General features: G+C 41.1%; 1 protein-coding gene across 1 annotated transcript in view; it reads right to left on the reverse strand.

Annotated features, from left to right (window-relative positions):
- The window catches only part of TRIM71 (tripartite motif containing 71), a 55,322-nt gene that overhangs the window by 3,718 nt on the left and 28,836 nt on the right, over window positions 1-22,768 (reverse strand). The window contains exons 2-3 of the mRNA XM_054059345.1: window positions 11,732-11,899; window positions 1,468-1,602 (exon numbers count right to left, since the gene is read on the reverse strand). Of these exons, the coding sequence (XP_053915320.1) occupies window positions 1,468-1,602; window positions 11,732-11,899 (303 nt within the window). The remainder of the gene's footprint in view (window positions 1-1,467; window positions 1,603-11,731; window positions 11,900-22,768) is intronic.

The raw sequence follows: 22,768 nt of genomic DNA on the forward strand, positions 1-22,768 counted from the left end.
ATATAGTTTAGGGGCAAGTCTTACTTCTCCTGCACTAGGAATATCTCAAGAGAAGACTGCCAAGCTTCTTGAAAAAGGCTAAAAGTAGAAGGGGAACTCACTTCCCTCAATCCAAATACCTCAGAAAAACACAGCATTAAGTACAGTAACTATATAAAATGCATTTTTAATCTTGCCACTGACATTTGTAGAAATACCACAGAAAAACAAGCTTTTTAGGGGATAGTCTCACTGTATGTGGAGCAAATCCTTACAATAAACTAAGTGCGGTCATTTTGCTGGCAACAGATACTAAACCTGAAAACTAACTGTTCCATGCTCCAGTCAATGTCGATGAAGGAGAGGCAGGGGAAAAGTACTTTAGCAGGACGCCACTGCTTCTTGGCAGCATATGCCTCGCCAACCGCAAGTACATGCCGTCCTGCCCAGCTCTGCTAGTATAGGCAACAGCTGTACAGAACCTGGCTCCCTGCCACAGTATCTGGTGCGACAGCGTATCATAGGAGCATTTCCCATTTACTCCTAAACTTTTCCCATCTTGACACTACATTTTTGCTCCCCTATACCAGCAGCAGCAATCCCGTGTCCACAATTGAGTTTGACTCACTGATCTAAAGCACCCATTCCACCAGTAGGGAGTGGGTTTCTGTTCAATTCTTACAGTGGCAGCCAAAGGGCCAATCCAAACTAATCTGTGCTAAACAAGCAGAGAAGAAGCATGACTGCTAAGTCATGTTTCTGGAATAAGAAACTTTGCTGTTACTTCCAGAATAGCACACATGCATTGTGACAGGCGTGATGCAGGTGAGTGCAAGAGTTTGGGATTGCGCAGATACTCTTGTTGAAGGGTGTCCTTCTCTTCTACTAGTAGCAAGAGGGGAAAAAAAACCAGAAGGACACTACACTGATTGAGAGTAAAGTAAGTTCTTATGTGCAGGGACAATGAAAATTGCATCTTGCAGAATTCCTACTAGTCTTTTCTAGAAAAAGACAGTACATACATCTTTGCTCCTTTACTTCATGAAAGGCGGATCACATAAGAAAATCCATGTACTACATATCTAGTTCTACAGCAACATACTGAAGAGGTTTTGAAGACACTCTTTAAATAAGGTGTTCAAAGACAATCTCTTCTCCGGTCAAGACAGAGATGTGAGGCATAGCTTCTAAGCCAGCAGAGGGAGTACCCACTCTACTTCTGGTGCTGAGCTTGTGTAAGGATACCCTAGTTCCTACAAAAAACAATCAGTTCCCCAGATTAAGAGATGCCTTTAGCACAAAATCAGCCAGGATCAGAATCCAGTATCCTGCTACCTACAAAAAAGTGAGTTCACAGTAGATCATAGTGTTTCAATTCAGCGTTCTGCGGGAGGGTACTAGGATCTGGCCATGGACTAGTTAAAAACCACATTTTCAGTTTTAAAAGGCACTTGCCACCAGTTCAAACCACAAATATAAAGTGCATACCTTCCAGAGCAGCTCACACTCCCGCTCTTCCAAGGCCTTCTTGTGTCTAGTAGTCACTGCTTTGACTTCAGACTGTACCACCTTCGCTTTCATCTCAACCTGCTCTGCCACAGCCTGGGCCTGTTCAATACTCAGCTGGGAAGAAAAAAAGACAACACACTTAAGGCTCAACAAAACCAATCAGAAATGCATCCGAAGACTGCTGCTTACATTTCACTACACCTTCAGCTAAATGCTTACCATGACAGTGCTTGTTTTTTTTTTAATCAGGCCTTCATCCATTTCATACACAAGAGCCTGAAAACTGACGTAATATTTTAATACATCTGTTCCATGGAGTTTATGCCTTCATCATACCATGCACCAACACCACAGGGCTAAGTTCCCTGTGCAACTCCAGCATGCAGCTAATATGACCTCTAACAAGAGACTCGCACAGGAATTCACACTCGTTTTCTCCTACATACAAGGAACCCAGTTTGCCTTGTTTCTCAAAATGATTCCCTCAAAATAGTTCAGATTGTTGTGTGATGGTTCTGCTTCTAGGAAGAAATAACACTGTAGGGAACAGATGGTTTTATCTACACATCTGAGTGGGGCAGTTTATCTGATTATCATTAAAAAGCATTCGTATAGTCACACCTTGGACAGGGAGCAAATTCTTTCTAACATAATCATGTAATACTAGTATTTTTAAAACTTTCTGTAGTCGTATTCTGCAGAATACATCTAGAAGGAACATGCAGACCACCTAAACATCTTTTCTCCCCTCAAAGAAAATGGTTTCCTTTAAAAATCCTTCCCAAACTACTCCCAGTTTCACAGATTATAGAAAAGAGGATAAAACCCAGCAAGACAAAGAGCAGGCAAATCTGAAAGACCACAGTTCCTGATGGAAAAGGTTCAATAGGATCAGTTAAGTGGATCTTTTCAACACCGTTGTCATACAGTGAAGCAGGATTAACATGCAGATGTGAACCTTTAAACTAGTATCTTTTGAACCTCTTATTAATTAAAAAATTCTAGAGCAAAATGATGGTATGTAAAGGTATTTACTCTAGGAAATAGAAGGTTGAGGGGGATCTTCTCGACGCATATAAGCACATGAAGGGAAAGCACAAAGAAGACTGAGGCAGGTTCTTTTCAGTGGTGCCCAGTGACAAGACAAGAGGCACTAGGCACAAAATGAAACACAGGAGGATTCCTCTGAACCTCAGGAAGCATTTTTTCCACTGTGAGGGTGACTGAACACAAGTTGCCCAGAGACCCTGTGGAATCTCCAGCCTTGAAGATACCAAAAGTTGCCTGGACACAGTCCTAGGCAACTGGCTCTACATGTCCTTGTTTGAGCTGGGGAGCCGGACAAGACCTTCAGTGGTCCTTTCCAACCTCAACTACCCTGTGGTTCTGTGACTGTACCATCAAGCATCAACTTTCTCTTTTCATAACCTCAATACACAGCATTTTATTTCTATAATTTTTATATTAATCAACATACACAAAACATCTAAACCCCTACCAACACTGTACACACGATTGCAGCAGCTCACCACAGAACAATGTAAATTGTTGACAGCTGAGAACATAGCTCAAATTTACCTTTGTTTTCCACATTACGTACTGAAAGTCATGGAAATCACCATGAGTATTTGTTTTTAAATACAGCATTTTACATAGACTTTACAACAACTTTCCCTGACCCTGGTCCAAGAAACTGGTCCATTTCAGAACTTCTGAGCTGTTTCCTTCATGGAACTTCTAGGTCAGAGTCACTTTCCCTTTTTTTTAAATGGAGAATGCCTTCAAACCCATGGGCAGCCTGAGTATCCCAGTCGCATTGGAGGCAGACCTGAACTGCCTTCACACAAAGCTTCTGGCAGACAAATTTGACTCAACATTTCAAGTTGACAGGAAGTAAAAAAATCTCATTACACCAATTATCAAAGACAATATGAAGTCTAACTGGCCACAGATTAAGGCTTCATAAAAGCCAGTTAAGTCTCAGTCCTAGCTGGAAGAGTAAACACGTACGAATACTGTGCCTCTATCACTTCTATTTTGCCATTCTAATACAGAACCTGCTTGTACTGATGGCAAAAGGTACATATTTCTTCCAAAGCTGACATGGATTCTTGTCAAGTACAGCAAAGTACTGTCCCTTTCCAAAGAGAAACAGTTATGTCCTAGAGAAGCATTGAAGAAACCATGTATGCTATACACTCATATTTCAATTCTAGCAAGCACATACGTGAAAGCAGGGAAGGTTTGGTTTACTTGTTTGAGCTTTTTGTACAGCAGTACTATTAGGACAGAGATCTGTGTGTATGCTTCCCTCATAGCCAAGAGCAATCACAACTTCCCTCAATTCTTCACCAAAACCAGAGCCTCCCTTTCAAGAACTCCATTGTAGCAAGGGAAGCATTAATTCCCTGTAGAGCCTGTGATCTTTCATCTGTAGGAACCAATTACAGCAGGGCAAACAACCATAATCAATAACACAAGAGTGCCTACCAACAACCCATGTCATCATCTCGATTTATTCTTACTTGCCTGTGTCTGAACAGCTGAGATCAGTGAAGGATGTCCAAAACACTAAGGCTCCAATGTTGTCCAGGATATTGGCAAAATATTGGTCAAACGCCTGTGGATCCCGCATTCTGCCTAAACGTGCTAGAGCAGCCTAGAAAGGCTGACAACACCAAACACAGAAGCATGCAGTAGTATGGTGGGAAGGGAGCAGCAATGGGCAAGTTATCTATCTGAAGTGAAAGCCAAGAGCCTAAAGTACAACTTTTGGAAGCCTTCTTTACATGGAAATGCCTTGTTCTCTTTGATTACTGTAAGATATAATAGCTCTGTCTTGATAACTCTCTCCTGCTGTTCTGTAGGAATTTCCTGTGCAGAACTTGTCTTCAGAGAGGTCAGCTTTTCAGGAAACATGTTGAACAGCAGCATTTCTTGTTCTGGTCAGGCACCACAATCTTTTTAACAAATCATTTTAAAGAAAAGCAGCTTTTACAACGCACTCTCCTCGTGGTATGTCATAATTCTTAGAGTGCTAGTGAATGAGAAGGTCAACCAGTTAACATGCTTGGGAAACAGAAGATAAGGCCTGTATTTAGCACAGAATCTCATTGTTTAAAAAAATAAATTAAAGGACTTTGCAGTGTATCTTGTAGACTTCAGGATCAAAACTGATACTTCCAATTCCTCAGACTAAAATTTAAGTAATGACAATGTATGTGTGCAGGCGATTTGTTCCAGAGGTCCAGAACAAGAGGAAACCTTGCAAATAGCTTCCAGAGGGACTGACAAGCATGTTTTCATGAAGGAAAGCAATGCAGACACCCATCGCTAGCTATTGCTACCAGCACATTTCAGAATTTCTTACTCTTCAATGAACCTACACAAATAGCAACAAACAACATTTAAAGCACACACAGTTTAGCAGAAGATGACAGTGGCATGCAGTATTATCTGTACTTTCAGATTTCAAAACATCTAATGAGGATTATTAGATGTGCAGGTTCTAAGTTTTTATTCTCTGGATATTTTATACAAAAAGAGCTACTTTGTTAACACATCATAGTAGCTATTTCTATAATTCATTTCACATCTTATTAGACCTAGCTCTGCATAAACACACTCCTATGTAAACACTGGTTCTGAGGTCGCCAGCGCCTACATACAACATGCTAACCAAACCCAAACACTTCTTTCCAAATCACAGAATCACAGAATAGTTTGAGTTGGAAGGGACTTTAAAGATCATCTAGTTCCAACCCCCTGACATGGGCAGGGACACCTCCCACTAGATCAGGCTGCCCAAGGCTCCATCCAAGCTGGCCTTGAACTCATCCAGGGATGAGGCATCCACAGCTTCCCTGGGCAACCTGTGCCATTGCCTCACTACCCTCATTGTGAAGAATTTCTTCCTAATGTCGCGGATCTAAAGCTTCCCCCTTCCAATTTAAAGCTGTTCCGCCTGGTCCTATCACTACAAGCCTTTGAAAACAATCCCTCCTCAGCTTTCTTGTAGGCCCTCTTCAGGTACTGGAGGGTCGCTATAAGGTCTCCTCTGAGCCTTCTCTTCTCCAGACTGAACAAGCCCAACTCTCTCACCCTGTCCTCATACAGGAGGTGCTCCAGGCCTCCGATCATCCTTGTAGCCTTCCTCTGGACCCATTCCAACAGCTCCATATCCTTTCTTATGTTGAGGATTCCAGAACTGGAAGCAATGCTCCAGATGGGGTCTCACAAGACAAGAACAGAAGGGCAGAATCACCTCTCTCGTCCTGCTGGCCACGCTTCTTTAGGCGCGGCCGAGGATATGGTTGATCAAGACAGCAGACCCAGGCACACCTGGCCAGTTCCTACGTGTTCCAACCACTTCTGAGTAAAAAGAAGTGCAAAGTTATGTTGTGCCCCAGGTATTCTTTGCAAGCCTCCTTTACATGGCTACCTCTGAGCTTCCCTCTAGCTACATGTGACCAGCTGCAAGAAAGACTAGCAAAGAGCTTGCTACCATGGCTCTGACAGGGGGAGGGACCTATAACACAAGGCTACTAAGAAACCACCTGCAAGAGTCAGAAGTAGCAAAGCAGTATCACCAAACGTGGATGCAAATCAGGATTTGCCATTTTGTAGACTGCCAGTTCTCAGCCATTATCACATTTCCTGTCTTCTACTGGACATTGGGACTGAAACCTCCAACTAACTAGTGAAAATTACTTAACACTCCAGGAGAAAGAAGTCATTACAAAGCACATGCTCTGATGGACTACAAACAAAAATTGCAGAGCTACTGTAAAGGTGCTGATGCCCTCACACTGTGTGGCTTCCACAGTCCAACACTCAAATGAAAACCAGTATGTCCACACAGCACACAGTTATTTAAAGAGGGTAATCTATGCCTTTGAAACAGAGCCTGTTAATCCATATGCTGAGCTGTGATATTAGATTGTATCGCTTCAGTTCAGAAAACCATCCATTTGAACAAACTGACACAAGACATCACTGTGGCAACACGAGGAGATGTGTAAAGGCTGCTTATGGTAACTCTACTATAACCCATCAACACCAGCTTCTTAAACATTTTTTACAAGTTCCTTCAGATGTTTAATTCCATCCACCTGAAGACAGGAGGGAGGTATAATTTCTCATGCACCAATTCTCTCTAGCTTTTAAAAGCATGTCAAATACAAAACCCAAAAAAACCTTAAGGAAATATCTCTGTATATCTCAAGTTAGTTTTTTTCCACCAACAAAAGCTGTTCCATCCCTCAACAGTTTGCTTTCAGTTATGGTAACAAAAAAAACCACAGGGCTTGCTTCAAAGAACTTCTCCAGTTACACATCACTGTTTCGGAGCAGGATAAAACAACCAGGACAAAATAGCTAGCTTTCTCCAGCACCAAGAAATGGATGCAAGTTTCCAAACATTCTTAGACTAGGAAAATTGGAAGATCCTATACAAAGTATAGCTGCAGTAAAGATACTAGGAGTAACAGGCTTAGCAGTGGCTTTGCAGTAACATTAGTACAGCTACAGCACAAATCATAGTAATTTGACCTATTTAAAGGTTTCAGCCTAAAAAGTGTAAAAGGCTAAAAAAAATCCTCCCACTTAAGAAAAAATTGCTCACATGCAGAGAATTTCAAAAGAAGCTTTGATGGAAGGAAGGCTGGAGACCAGTTTAACTCATATCAGAAACCAACAAACAAATCACTTTTGGTCTGTACTGCAAGAACAGACTTTTCACCTAAATTTTAGGTAGAACAGTAGTTTGGACAATGATACATGTCAAATCCCTTTTCCCCCCATTAACCATCTGCTCGTACGCTACCCTAAGGAACTCATAACACACAACACAAAGTAACGAGAAGTACAAAGAAATTCAGCCTCTATTGATGTAACTCCCAAGATTCAGAAAAGCCAAATTGAGTCCATTTTGTTTACAAAGCTTCATTTCAGATTCTCAAACCTGACTTCAAAGCCACACGCAAGGGTGCCTGAGCTAACTCAAAGTGACAACCCCAGAACAATCCTTTGCAGCACAGCGGTGCCATCCTTCTCAGGTATCGACCTCCCAGCAGCTCAGATCCATATGGCAACCCACAGGGAAGCTTCCAGTGAAGGGCAGAGGCTCAAGTCAACAGATCAGCTTCCTCCTCTGGCTGGCCAAGTTTCTTACAACACCTCCCCCCATTCCCTGGAATAAGGACATTAGTCTACTTCATATTGCCTCCCTCACAATTTGGGAGAGAAGAGGCATTGCCTTAGTGACTGACCCACCTTGCCACGAATTCTTAAGCCTTTCATGCTGGTAGATAAGAGAGTGACTCCCTCTAATAATCTGCACACAACCAGTCTCATTGCAGGCTTCCATGTTTAATTTAATGCACTGACAAACATCCCAACAAAAACTATAGGCTCAGCTAGGGAAGAATTTGTTTTCCAATAAAGCCATTTTTAACACAACTGACATGGACAGATCAACTGGTATTTTAACATGTTCACCTGGAAATTGACCCTAAATGGGAATGAACACTCAATGCTTTACCGTTACGCAAGTGCATTAGATTACACACACATACATTCATATATACAGTTACACATGTATAGAAGTATTTTAAGACCATGACATTTTGAAAAACCCATCTATCTTTCATCATAACAGATTTACGTTCAGTTTGTGACCCAGTCCTTGGAAAAAATTCTGAAAGAAGACAGCTAAGTGTGCGCTTCTGTGAGGTAAAACAAGGCAGCAGGACAAGCTCCCCCATATAGAAAGGCAGCAGTCCTGCTCCCTGGCACCCCATAAATCTAATATCATCTTTGGCTTTCATATCATCATGTGAATCAACTCAAGACTCTGAAAAAGGCTAGAAAAGCATCCCAGCAAGGAGGATAGGCTTTCCACTGTGACAAGAGAGGTCCTAGAAGCAGCGTTGAGTGCTTCTGCTCCATCCCCTGGCACCATTGGCAGTCCTTATAGCACTACAGTGAATCACCCAGGGTAACCCTACAGAAAGGCTGCCCTTTCAGATGCATCGGCACATGACTCGGGCGTACGAGCAAGCTTGTGTCAGTCAGGGACAGGCTTCGAAATGCATGATCATGGCCAGAACCAGTGCAGCACAGGGAAGCTTTCCATTGCTGCAGAACCTCACTGAGGATAAAAAGAAAAAAAGAAAAAGCCTCTTGCTGCCAGACTTACTATTTCTTAAAGAGGACTTCAACTCCTTTGAAAAGTGAGGTTGGGACTTTGCAGGAGTGACAGACTAGATCAGGCTTCAGTGGATCAAGAGGCTGAAATGTATCCCAACTCACAGCATTTTTTTTTCCAAGTCTGAAAAACAATCTTCCCTCCAAAGCCACAGGAAGAGTTTAAATAAACATTTCTTCCTAAAAGGCTTCAACTTTGGTTAACCAGATACTCTCCAGTCATTTGGCTCATGGCTTGATTTCCTCTCTCCAGCAATGCCCTTCAAATTCCACCTTTGCCCCTTCACTCTCAACTACCCTTCCTCATTCATCCTCAACATCTCATGGCAGAGAGCTATCACTTTCAGAGCCTATTAAGAGTTACTTGTACAGCAGTATGAATCACTCCCACTAAAGTGTTACTACACCTTACTACTTGTCAAGCCTTACAGAGCTCCAGTCTATGTTCCTCATATTGCAGCTTATGTTGGCATTTAATTCCCTGTAGACTGTTTTCAAAGTAACAAAAGCACTCAAACCAGTTTTTTAATATAGAGCCTAGTTGCTTTAGTTTTAAATTCATGCTGACACACTGTCTTCTCCCTAGGATAAATATATAGCTTCACAGCCCTATCATCCAAAACCAAGGAAAGCTCTCCTCCATGAAAACTTTCTTAGGCAGCAAGCTCGCTGCATTACGTTTGAGTCAGGCATCTCTTTAACTGCTACACGTGCTCTTCCAGTCATTGCTGATATTGCTTAGATAGCAGCTGTCGTGAATTGCACCATCTTCCCACTCCTGTATATGCATACACAGATGACCACTTCAACTTTATCACTTGCTCAATACAACCTTTACCCTGTACAGCAGTCCAGATTTTTTAATCTATACTATCTATATCTGGCCTGCTATACAAACAAGACGACTTGGTTCTTCAAAAGCATGATTCATTTTACAGAAGCTGCCCAGTTAACACTTCCAAGACAGCCTCTTAACCCTGGATGGGGCTGAGGACAGACCGAGGTAAAACTGCACAAAGTTGAGTTGAGTTGCTTGTTTAAGTTACATGAGCATACCCACTACTGCTCATCCTTTACCTGTACCGTTATAAAGTAGTCAGCTCACCACAATGGCAGGAGCCTCCAACACAAAAGACAGAAGAAAGAGGGAGTAATAAACAAAGTAAAACCAGCAGGAAGCAAACACGCACAAAAGCATTCATGCAATAGTGAAGTGACACTCAATGTTATTCTATTACTTTCTACTTTATGAGTCAGTCCCTTCTTAGTTGATTTATCCACACCAGTTTGATGATTAAGAGTCCTGGAGTAATTTAAAGCAGTTAATTTAATTACAAACGGACAGGCCCTTGTCTAGGACAGCCTGGAGAAATTCAGAACACTGCACCAGTGAGGTTCTTTAAACTAGCATAAATCCTCTTCTTGCTAATTTTGAGGACATGTTAAATGTTTCAGTATGGACACTGCTGAAGAGAAGAGCTTTATCATTTAATTTAAAACACATAAATCGTGGAAGAAATTAAAGTTTACAAGATTCTGTCTTACAGTGGTGTTTTAAATTACCATCCAGCTCCAACAACTTGGAGTTTGCTGTTCTGTTGTGGCAAGTTAACATTACAAGCTAAAGAGAGACAAACAACAGTTTACTATCTATCCCACCATGATACTTACTATTTCATCCCACAGGTGCAAAGACTTAAGGAGAGAAGAAGCAGCTTCTCCTGTCCCACTGAACAAGCTTACTTAAGAGTTATAAAGCTATCTGACAGGCTAAAATTTAAGGCTTATTCTCACCACCCAGTATGGCAGAAAAACTGGCGCATCACAGAAGGGGACTGAACTTCAAAACAGCCAGTCCTCAAGATACACAAGCCCTAGATCTAGTAACATGCCAGAGTACAGAGGAATTCCACAGCACTGCAGGAAAGAGCTAGGAGAGACTGAAGAAGTGGTCACTGCCAACAACAGCGGAATTGATTTTAAAGATCTCATTTAGCAAGAAAATTTAAGAGACCCACTCAAATCCTTATACACTAGGAACAAGCAATCGGTCTGTATGTTTTTTAAGTTATTTCTATCATGCATGTGTCAGGAAAGCACACCTAATTCAAAATGTAAGGTTACTTCCCATACATGGCATTCTATTAATGTTTACTAAAAAAAAAAATAAAAATTCTTAGTTAAATCACAAAGAAATGCTGAGTTTCAGAGTATCCAGCTCAAATCTAGAGCATTTAAGGCTAACAAAATGAGAAGACAGTAGCGTGGAACGTAGCTTCCCACAATGCTTTCCCCACCCAAAGTACCTTTATAAAGGCAAAACTACAGCTAAAACCATGTAACAGTTACTACTATGTATTATTCAGCAAAAGTAACTACACATCCCTGCAGCCTAATTTCCTACGTAAAGTTCTTCTATAGCTTCAAGTACTGCACCAGCGTCCTTCCAGTCCCTGGCTGGTATTTATATTTGCGTTATAAAACATAGCTGAGGTAGAAGGCAATAACAGGCAGTTACAGTCTGCACCTGTGTGTGCAGAGCAATCCTTCTCCAGATCCTTTGCACAGGCAGGTTAGAAGTGTCACACTAATCCAACAGCTGATTAGCATTTTATATTTGGTGGCAACACTGAAGACATAAGCAGAGTCATAGGTAGTTATAGAGCTAGATGCTGTCCAGGCATGACAGACAGCCGAAAATAACTCTCAGTTGTGAAAGCAAAACCAGGCTTGGCACTGCTATACAAGATCAGAACTTTCTTCAAAATGCTTCACGCTGAAGTGCATTTGTACAGAGCTTCATATATATTGTGATTTACATGACAGGATTATGCTGCAAGAATGCAAAATTCGTATAACAGCACTTTGTTTTCAGCTCCACAGCCACTTCTGTCAGAGATCTGAGAGAACAGAAGGGGTGAGAAGACTGACAGCAGAAGCAGAGAGCATTTTGCTTTGACACCTTGCCCTGTAACAGACAAGCTGTGGGGGAAAGAAGCAGGGGGGAAATAAAGTACTCAAGTTGGGAGTATCTTACTTGAATAGCCTGTCGTCCTTGCTGAGCATCTGCCAGGAGCTGAATGGTGATAGTCCTGGAGTCCTGGAGGGCATCTTGGAGGTAGATAAAGCTGTGACCCACATGTCGTCCCATGGTACATTCCCGACATATGGGGACAGAACAGGTATCACAGTAGAAATGCAGTACCTAGAAGGGAAAAAAGAAAAAAAAAATAACCTGTTTAAATCTCTAATGAAGAATTAAAGAGCAAATACTGCCAGGATGAAAAACATCCAACAGCTCAACTAAAAAGGAGGTAAAAGCAGTAGCAATAGGCAGACTTCACAATAGCTTCTGCGCAGAGGAAGAGCTATCCCTCTTAGTAAGCCCCAAAACATACTCTTACAGTTAGATTGAAGTGTCATTGTTTTCTTTGCAATACAATACTAGGAAGAGTGTCCACATCAGCTCCTCTTAAGAGCGGAAGCCATCTGCCAACACTTGGAGATTGGAGATGTCATCTATGGCAAGTTTCAGGTGAAGACTTTTCCTGCACACACAAACACCACATTCTCTTAAGTGGGTCACTTATTATTGCACTGGAGAACTGCAGCACCTACACAATCACCTCCCAGAAGGGGAAAACAGGGTATGCATACCCAGGAACAAAAATATCCAAATCCCTTATGTTCAGTGGCAATATTAGGCAAGACTCCTTCCTGCCAGTCCCAACGGCAAAGCAAAAACCCCTTTGCTATGACAGTGCTTCCATGCCAGTGATGCTTAAGAGATGCTTGGGGTTGGAGGATAATAAGACTGGAACATTAACATGCCCAAAGCATTTGAATGCTACTCTGGGTAACCATAAAAACCCTCACAAAGCACTTAAAAGCCTTATATGCAAGGAAAGTCTTACACAAGATGTTGGCTTGGGACTGGATCCATTACTAGCCATAACTGTTCCCATTCCACCCAGTAGAGGGAAGCAGCACACAGAAATAACAGATTCCATTTAAATGTGTTTTCTTAGAGGCAAGCAAAAATCAGCTGTTAAATTTTCAAAGACTCAACTGAAAGAGCACAACAGTTCAACCCAAGAAAGTTATGTATTCAAAGTCTTACTCTTAGCTACATACACTATTTGTTAGAGTGTAGTGTTAGAAAAATCTAGATTACCATGGAAGAGTAAGAAATCCTCTAAACAACAGTAAACAAGGTTTCACAGTTCAAACTATTTTTGCATCACCAGCTACTTGAAAACTACCTCAGCAAGAGCAGAACACAGACTGGACAAGTGTTTGATATACCCGTCTTCTCACAGCTGCCACCCAGTCACTCCTCATTCCAGCTAACAGTTCATGGTACGGTGCATATCATCCTCATTTCCCTTCTCAATCCAAAAGGAAGGGGAAGAACAGTACAGGAGATTCCTTCAGACTGCCTGTGCTGCATAAAGTGACATTTTAAGCTCCTGTAAGCACAACAGCTGAAGTGGTATATGGATTAATTTCTCAAAGGGGGGTGTGGATGTGTGCACACATGTCAAGTTTTACCAAAACCCTTTTTTTTGTAAGGGTTAAGTTTTGCTGGAGGTAAACTGAACAGGCTTATGTTTTGGTTCTGTTCAAATTCTGAGTTCCCAAGCAGCATCTCAGATCCTGTTGTTTTTAAGTAAAAGGCTGCCCTGGCTCTGAAATGTGTTACTCAAATACATCATCTTCCTCAGCTAGAGGGTACCTTGTCTTTACGCTGTGGTTGTCTAAATCTGTATACGGTGTTCACTTGCTCCTGCAGTTCTGAAATTTTGCTGTTGAAATTACAAGGAATGTTTATTACATGTTGCTGAATGACTCCACTTAAACAACTGAGAAGTTGAGAGAGAATGAAAATCAAGACAGAGTATCAAGTTAAGTCATATGAATCTGATATACCTTAAAAACATACAGCAGGGATTTGGGGCCTCAAACAAGCAGAGCAGCTGAAAGGAAAATGATGACCATATGAACAGAAGTCCAGAACAAAGTTAAATCTGTGATTAGTCCTCTCAAAGTCAATACCAGAAGCAAAAGTTTGGTTAAATACCACAGATCAGCTCTGTCACCCAAGAATCGCCTTAGTGCAAGGTAACAGCATCCAGTGATAAAGAGTAAATAGTCATTCAGCTGTTCAGATCAAAGAAAAATTAAATTTAAGCTGTTCAGTTGTCTCTTATCAGCCACCAAAACGCGGTGGAAAACATCACTCCAGAATTTAGAATGAAGAGAGACAAGAACCGTAATCTCATTTCAGAAATATGCAGATTACACAGGACATGGCACAGGAAAAGTCTTCTGGGTAAACAACTGCAAAATCATTGCCAAAACCTCATATTTGCTTCTTAGTAAACAAAATGGTGAACAACAACCTGAATACAAGAGCAAGTGTTTAACAGACTTGGGTGAAGAAAAGTGGAGGAAGCAGACAGCGATGGGCTGATCAACATTACACTTATTTAACACAGGTACCTTGAACACACACAGGAGAAAGCACAAATCTATAGTCCCTACTGCTGTCAGAGTGGAAGAGAGCCAGTCACCACAAGTGAATGAGAAGACTCAGCCAGCTTCAAGACTAACTAGGAACCCTCCCAGAACTCTTTTCTGGACACAAGTGCTACAAGAGAAACCTCAGCTTGGCAGAGGTTTGAAATCACAACCAGGTACTTATTGTTAAGCTCAAGCCTGCTTGTATCCCAGTACCTAGGTCATGGCCATAAAGCCACATATTGCTAGATGAAGTTTATATGCCTGTATCTAAAGAGAAGGGGGAGATAATAAGCCAGAACTCCAGGAAAACAAGTAGTCCCCTGAAAAAAAACTCATACCAACAATATATTTTCTTATTAAAGTTTATATGCCTGTATCTAAAGAGAAGGGGGAGATAATAAGCCAGAACTCCAGGAAAACAAGTAGTCCCCTGAAAAAAAACTCATACCAACAATATATTTTCTTATTAAAGTAGGAAGATACAAGTGTGCTGTTCTCAATTCAGATCTGATGCACCTGCAGTCTACCCAAAAGGTTAGCACAGCCTCCTCTTCCAGTCTCAAAGTGATTTCATTTGCACTGTTAATGTAGTAACATACTGCTCCTTCTGTGCTCATTATATGACAAATAACAAGACTGGTCTTGAATCGCAGATGGGATGGGGCACTGGGAAGGAAGAGAAGAGTAATACTAAGTCTTCCATAAAAGATCAGCTTAAAAGAAGCAAACCATAAACTCAGTAAGTAGCAAAAATTCCTAAAACTTCCCCTCCTCCACCTTATCTGAGTAGCCAGAGATGATACAATCAAAAGCCCCATCAAGATGTAAATTTAACTATTGTCCTGTTAATTTCACTGGTTTCCCAAATGCATGAAAGACTGTCTTATAAGCAAAAACCTTCTAACACACTGTTTTTTTCAAATCCCACAAGCGTTCTAATAGGCAGTGAGGAAAGAGAAATAGGAAAGCAGAGACAGATTTCTCCTTTCAAAGAAATTCAAAATTGCGTTGAGTTGCATTTAATGAATCATTTCAGTAGTGAAGTAGTGAAGTAGTTCTGTAAAAATACAATTGTTTTTAATCTTAAAAATGGTGCCTTTCCAACATCCATTCTGGTAATTATCTAGTAGGGGAAAAATATTCATAAACAAGTTTAAACAAAAAAACCCCACAGATCTAGTAAAGAACTGTTTCACCACATTAATTAGTATTTTAGGATTTCCACCAAAATTAAATGGATAAGTCAGAAGCGAGAGGGAAATAGTTTTAGAGCTAGTTAAAAGTGATTTATTTTAAAATAAATCAGCTATGGGTTGATTATTTCCCAAACAGGAAATATTTCCTGAATTGGTGGCATACAATTTTAGACACAAAACAATAAAGGGAGCCTACTTCAATTTAAACAGAATCAGTGAACCATATTACAGGGCTATTCATCTTTTACAGCCACAGCAGCCCAAGAAATACAACAGCAAGGCCATAAATGTGATTGCTTCAGGAAAGGCTGTACAGTGCACCGTAAAAACATTTTACAACAGCAGGAATTCCTGGGTGTCGCTCTCCCCATTTTTTGGTCCATCTGCTTTCAAAGGGGGCAGGGGGATGGGCGGAGATGTTGTTAAACGTCCCCTGAGACTGCACAGCAATCAATCATCATCTGATGAATGGCCACTAAAGTTAAACCCTGACCCCACTCCACAATTCCCACACCAGCCCTCCTCTCCTTACTGCTGACCAGCTTCCAGCGTGCCCCGCGCCCCCCAACCCCCCCCCTGCCCTCACCAAAATTTCCTAAATACCAAGCCCAGACAAAAGCATTGGAATGTAGTAGGCACCACGACAGAGGAAAACTCAACAGAAACAGCAGTTGATGAGGCTTATGCTTAACCTGTGTTTAAATAAACGTTCCTTCAGCAACACTCAGTGCCCTTCTCCTCCCAGCTGGCAAACACTTGATTTTCTCTCATTTCAAAGCACATATAGGCATGCAGTAGTCAATAAAGCACGTGGAATCTAACCATATTCAAGTATTTGTTTTCTGTCATGACATTTCAGTGTCTTGCAACTATTTAAGCCCATAGAGTTAAGAATTTGTACACGACAGCAACACATACGCAGATTATTTTGAAATAGAAGTCCGGTGCTCTAAAATCTATGCTGTAATCTTAACCAACAAAAAAACCTACAAACAAAACAGTAGCCTCTTGGTTTCCGCTTTTGGAAAAGTTTCAGTAAAGCATTCGTAAATTAACTTATTTTGAGTTTATGACCACAAAAAAAAAAAAAAATCCTCATACTCGCCACAGTCTAAAGTTTTCCATTACTAAAGGTGTTTTATTATCTAGTTCCCTTGACAATCCCTCAAACGCCAGTGGCTTTGTTAGGTAGTGTGAAAGTCTTAGATCACTAAGACTTTAGCATAAACTGATTTTCCAATGAATTTTGGTCCTCCTCCCTCAGCACTGTGTTTTGTTCTTCTTTCCCTGCCCCCACCCCCTACCCCAAACGAGAGAAAAAGCCGCTTCCCCGCATCACTCATGCAGCATTTTATTTTTTTTTAAAACATAAGTAAACCACCCAGGGTGACTGGTTCAGAGTTTGGCACAAATAATTGCTGTAAGATTAAGTGGAATGACACAGTATTTTTACTCTGTGGGATGCTAGTCCTTAGTTTCCATTTTAATAGCAATTTGTCGCAATTAACTTGCTTTACACCTTGATGAGAGTTTTAGGAACTTTAACTTCCGCATTGATGCAACTCCTGATATTTAAATACAAAACTATAAAAACTGTACGAGCAAGCCATGTAATACACATCAGAAATACAGCCTGTTTCCCAATATACACAAAATGTTTTGCTTTCAGAGATACTTAAAATCTCACATTTCTGTGTACCAGTTAGTGACGAAATTACCCCCAGAATCAGCATTTTTTACTTAATCCTCTGGTGTGTAGAAGAGACCAGCTTAACATCAATTTTCCTCGCTGCACCAAGTGGTAATGAGAAATTGTACACCAGCTCCAAAGGGTCTCCACGATGGACAAGGGTTAATTCTCAAATGTAGGTCAATATTTGAATAATAGCATTTCTACAAGAGTACTGGCAACTTGAAGCATTACAGCCCATACTACACATAGCAGGCAGTATGCACAGAAAGTTGTATGAAGTGGGATTCGCAAAACCAGTTAGCTATTTATTATCTTCCTTCGCAACTTGAAAGAATGGAGATGAGGTTTGGTCCATTTAGAAGTTCATCAAGTGCAAGTGGATCATTCAGCCCTTCTGTTAAATTCAGCTTGATTTCCTTACCCCACATTGAATAATAAAAGACCACCTAACAGATGACTAGACTCTGCAAGTCTGTTTGTAAAAAGTAAAGCTGTAATTCTACATGCTCTTTTCCCAGCACTAGTCTTAATACCCTTTCTTCCCCAGATGCTACAGTAGATGCTGTTCCTGGCTCCAGTTTCTCAGCAACACAAGTATCTGGCCCAGCAGATGAGGAGGAAGGAAGCTCACTTACAGGAAAGCTGGAGAGGGATTTTTTACAAGGCAACATTGTAATAGGACGAGGAAAAATGACTTTAAATTGGAAGGGGGGAGATTTGGATTAGACATTAGGAAGAAATTTTTCACAATGAGGGTGGTGAAGCACTGGCACAGGTTGCCCAGGGAAGTTTTGGGTGCCCCATCCCCAAAAGTGTTCAAGGCCAGGTTGGATGTGGCCTTGGGCAGCCTGGTCTGGTGGGAGGTGTCCCTGCCCATCACTGGGGGTGGGGTGGGGTTGGAACTGGATGATCTTTAAGGTCCCTTCCAACCCAAACCATTCTAAACCCCCAATCTAACCAGCAACACTCCCCAGTGTGAACCACACAACACAGAGCTGTTATTTCACTCCATAATTAAACTGAACCACTCTAAGAGGAAGCCATATATCTCTTGCCTTCCTCCTTTCCTGCCCCCTTCACTGCTCCTCCAGCCTCAGTGAGGAGATTTGAGGATCATTACAAGCAACTGATTTTAGAAAATGTTTATTCAATCAGTTGACCCTGGGATCAAAAGAGCAGTAGGGCCAGCACAAGGGAGGAAGAACCCACAACTAAGGACATGAAGACATCTGATGACAAATATATATTAAATATCATCTGAGCTACTGTGCTAAGCCACATGGTTAAGTTCTGGTACTTTGCCAACCTCACAGCTGGAAATCAGTATAAATCTTCTCATTGATAGCACTCATTTTAAGCTCTAACTGGAAGAGCAGTATCTATCTAACCAGAGTTGAGCTGGATAAGCTGAACACTGTCAAACCAAACAGACTACCATACTCTTAAAATTATTGACATTCACTTTCTTCAATCCTGTTCTGATGAAATGAAGCCAGTAAAAACATCTGCATGTTTGAGAGAGCGGTGACAACGCTGGGTCAGTCAAATCACCCAGGTTAAAACCAAAGGGTTTGTCCAAGATAAAAGTTCTGTTAATCAAGTTTAGAAAATCCAGTGAGTATTAACAGTCAGGTGGGAGCAAAGACTATTCAAGTTGTCTTTGCCAAAGTTAAGAGCATTTGCAAATTCAAAAGGACTTGGTCTGGAAATGACAATCAAGATCCACTTCACTCTGAAAGCCACAGAGTCACTATAATGGTGCGACAACAGGCTGCAAACTGGGGCAAGGGAACCGGATGTCACACCTTTGGCAAACCTGCTTTAAGGATTTGCTAGCTCCAGCACACTATAAAACTGCATCCTATGTGTTTCGAGTTAAAATCTTATAAATAAAACTTCATGTGATGACTGCAGCTGCTGGTTGCAGCCACCCACCGAAGTCCTGGCACTGCAGCATCCCAAGCATTTCTCACAGCAGCCCTTCTGCCAGGTGCGGCACCACCCTGTTTATCCACTCCAAATGTAGGGGGAGCACTACACCACTCCCCTGGAATTTGCCCAGTTTCAAGATTAACATCTCATCAGCTAACTTTCTAAAAGCTCTTGGCCACAAGGTAACTTGGCCAGCTGATACAACTTACTGCCTCTGAGATTCCTGTTATTGATGGACTAGAGATAACATCTCACATCCACCTTAACTCCTCACTTTTAAATAGTTCTTTTAAATAGGGATAAGCAAGGCTTAATATTCTTCTAACGTTAATACTGATATGGCACAGGTAGAATTATCCCATATCCTACCATTTAATTACTGCATAATGGTAAGCCTACATTCCAGTCTGCTTAAAACAAATTGTTTAGGGTAAGAAAATCTGCAATTTTTTGTTCTAAAAAAATCAGAAAATCATCCTCACTGCTAAAGCAGGTAAAGCCAATCTACAAAGTAAAGATGCAATAGTATCAGTAGCTAGTACATTACTTAGCCAGTGCTAAGTCAGCTCTTTCACAGATTTCAATAGAGGAGACCAGCCTGTGCTTCAACATGCAACTCATTAGCTGTTTAAATGCAGCTTCTGTGCCAAATCTACATGACACGAGTAGCAGCAGGGTGGTCTTGGCACAGGGGACAGTGGGTGGATCTAAATATTCAACAGTTCAAGCCAGCAAGCTAATAGCCTGCTGTGGAAGCAGACACTGGAGTGGGTCAGGACCTAGGTTGAACTTTCAAGCCCATCTGTCCAAGTCACTGCTCCAAGTCCTTGCAAATCCTTCACTGAGCTTAACTCTTCAGCTCTCCAAAAAATTCAGAGTGCCTTATAGCTCTCAGCCAAAGCTTGGCCATGAGTTCAGTGATGCTGTAAAACACTAATGGGTTGACAATCGCTTTGCTATTGCAAACGACATTAGTTTCTTACAGAACAAACTTCAACATCTTTACAAACCATTTACATAATACATCTTCTCCTTTACTGCATAGCTCAGCATTAGAGCTTTTGAAATTTTTCCTTATATGCACAGGAAGGATTAGCATAGGAGTCAGGGTACACCTGTGTCTCCTGTGTTGCTGCACAGTGACTAAAGTCAATATAGGCATCACCTCTCAAAATCTACATTCCTGAACTCCACACTGTTCCTACACCACTGCAAAGAACACTACCTCCATCAGGACCTTGACAACTATTTACCTTCACGTGAAAAACTAACAGTGAGGATGCTGTTATGTGCCCTCCAAACAGATAGCTTGAAGACGCTTTTGTTCCTGGATATACTCGAAGCAAACCTTATTCTTTTTGATTTGATGGGGGAAAGGAGTGGGAAGAGAAATAAATCCTAAAAGTTGTTGCATTTCACTCAAGGGGCAGCTAGTCCTCATGCTGAAGATAAGATGTCCTTAAGTTGATGGACTGTGTGTGGCTTGCCAGAACAGTTTCCTGATGTCAACACAAACAGGTCTTTTGTAGGATTATTTTTCTTATAGAGCTAAGTCTGTAGTCAAACCGCCACTACCCAAGAAAATTTACTTTGGTGCAACATATATCCTGTTAGTATTTTTATGGGGCTACTCTGTGTGGTCAGAAAGCCTATCAGGCATTTGAAATTCATAATGCTCAATTGTTAGGGGAAAACAATGAGTATGAGTAGAAAGAATACATTTATCCAGAGAAACTGTGGCTTCACCTATTTTAACTCTGTGATAGGTTCCATCTCAGTTTTCTTTCATGTGGGTGTTCTGGGTTGGTGGTTTTTCTTCTTTTGTTTTAAGCAGTTTTAAGTTTTTATTTTGTTCAGAAATAGTCTTTAGAATACAAGTTCACTCTTATTCTGTCCCATAGTGTAATGCTTCAATTACCTTACTTAACACTTATTTGTTACAAAGAAAAAAAGATTGAAGTGCACATTTGAGAACTCCCAGTTTAACCACCACAGGAATTTAACCTGGAATTAAAACCACAGTGGCTCAAGAATACTAGAAAACTAAGCAATCATGAATTCTGAGCCCGCTTTGCAGCTTTCTTATGTAGTTATTGCCCCTCGCTTGTGTGGCCTTACTGCCAATAATGGGGTAAGAGCACAAGAAACCCAGAGCCAAAACAACTTAGTAGAGAACAGTACTCTAAAGTAATAGATCTCAGATAATGGTACTTCCACATAAAAATGGCTTTAATATAAAAATATAAGCATGGGGTAGCTCAACAGAAGCTCAGCATCTTAAAGTTCTATCTTGAAGTGCACACTCTATTTGGGAGGTTTGTCTACACACCTATAATCAAACTAAACTAATTTGAATAACACCATATTATCTCTACAGATTTACAAAGGGATCTCTTCATTGTTTTGGGATGGGGTTTTTTTGGTTTTTTTTCATCTTTTTTTTTTAAAAAAAGAAGGATTTGTACTAGGATAATGAAAGAAATGTATCCACTTGTTGACTAACAAATATCGAAGTCCTTTTAATAAAGACGGTTGTTAACATATGCGTAGTAAAATTAAGTAATTCTCATTTCTAACACCACCACTAGCAGACTCTGGTAACTGTAGCCTGTGTAATAGCCTAGTAGGCAAAGCAGTCCACATACTTGTAAAAGGCACTGCCCCCATTTCATGCCCCTGCCAGTATCAGCTTTTCAGAGATTTACCTAGCATTCTGCAAGCTAGTATCACTACAGAGACAGCAATTACTGAAAGGATTAGGCTGCTTGCAATGACTCCTTGTGGTAAGGCTTAAGACTCCTGCATATACCAAAAAAAAAAAAAATTAAAGACCTCTATCAGTTTAAATTTAGAAACAGAACCACAGTGATCCTATGGCAATTTAAACTACATGAAGTAAAAACAAAGAACGGCAAAAAAAACCCCTATGCATTCGGGCATAAACTGATCTCCTGGCATATTATGGGAAAGAATTCCTGCTTCCTCACAAGTTCAGTGGGAAACTGCCCAGCTGGCCAGGCATGTGAGGCAGACAGGGGAGGTGGGCTAAAGTGCCATCCTTCTCTCCTCCCTCCTCCTTCCCCCATACCCCAGCGTTAAGCATCAGCTACTACTGCACCCTGGCTGTCTGATGGGAACAGCGCAGTTCTGCTGTTCCTCCCACTTCTGCCTTGCACCTCTTCTGTCTTCAGAGGAAAGCTGTAACAAGAACAGCCACCGTACTGAACCCCCACAGCAGGAGCTGTTAATTTTTTTTTCCCCTTCTTTAATTGTGAAACAATCCATGCCTATTAAACAAGTCCAGTTACCACCACCACCATATGCACATCAAACTCAGGTCAAAGTGAATATGACCAACTATAGCCTTTTATTAGGAAATACTGCCAAGATGGTTGTCTGGGAAAAGTGACATATAAATCCATTCCAAGTGTTTTATACTGCAATGTTTTTTGTTACTGCTTATGTGGAACAGGTTTTGTGGAAAGCACAAAGGCAGCAGTGAACTGGCCCACTCAGCTGCTCTTTGCTTTCACTGCTCTTCTTGCCTTATTCTGTCTCAAACACCATTTTTAGAACTATATGCCCATATACCAAGTTCTTATAGAATAAGACCTCTGAAGGAACTTCACTGAAACCCAAAAAACATATAACACGGACATTTAGATGGCACCATTTTGAAAAGCATTCAAGTTCTGCCTCTATACCATCATCCTTTCAAAGCTCACACTAA

The sequence above is a fragment of the Cuculus canorus genome, chromosome 2, assembly GCF_017976375.1.
Source record: "Cuculus canorus isolate bCucCan1 chromosome 2, bCucCan1.pri, whole genome shotgun sequence".
Classification (NCBI taxonomy): domain Eukaryota; kingdom Metazoa; phylum Chordata; class Aves; order Cuculiformes; family Cuculidae; genus Cuculus; species Cuculus canorus.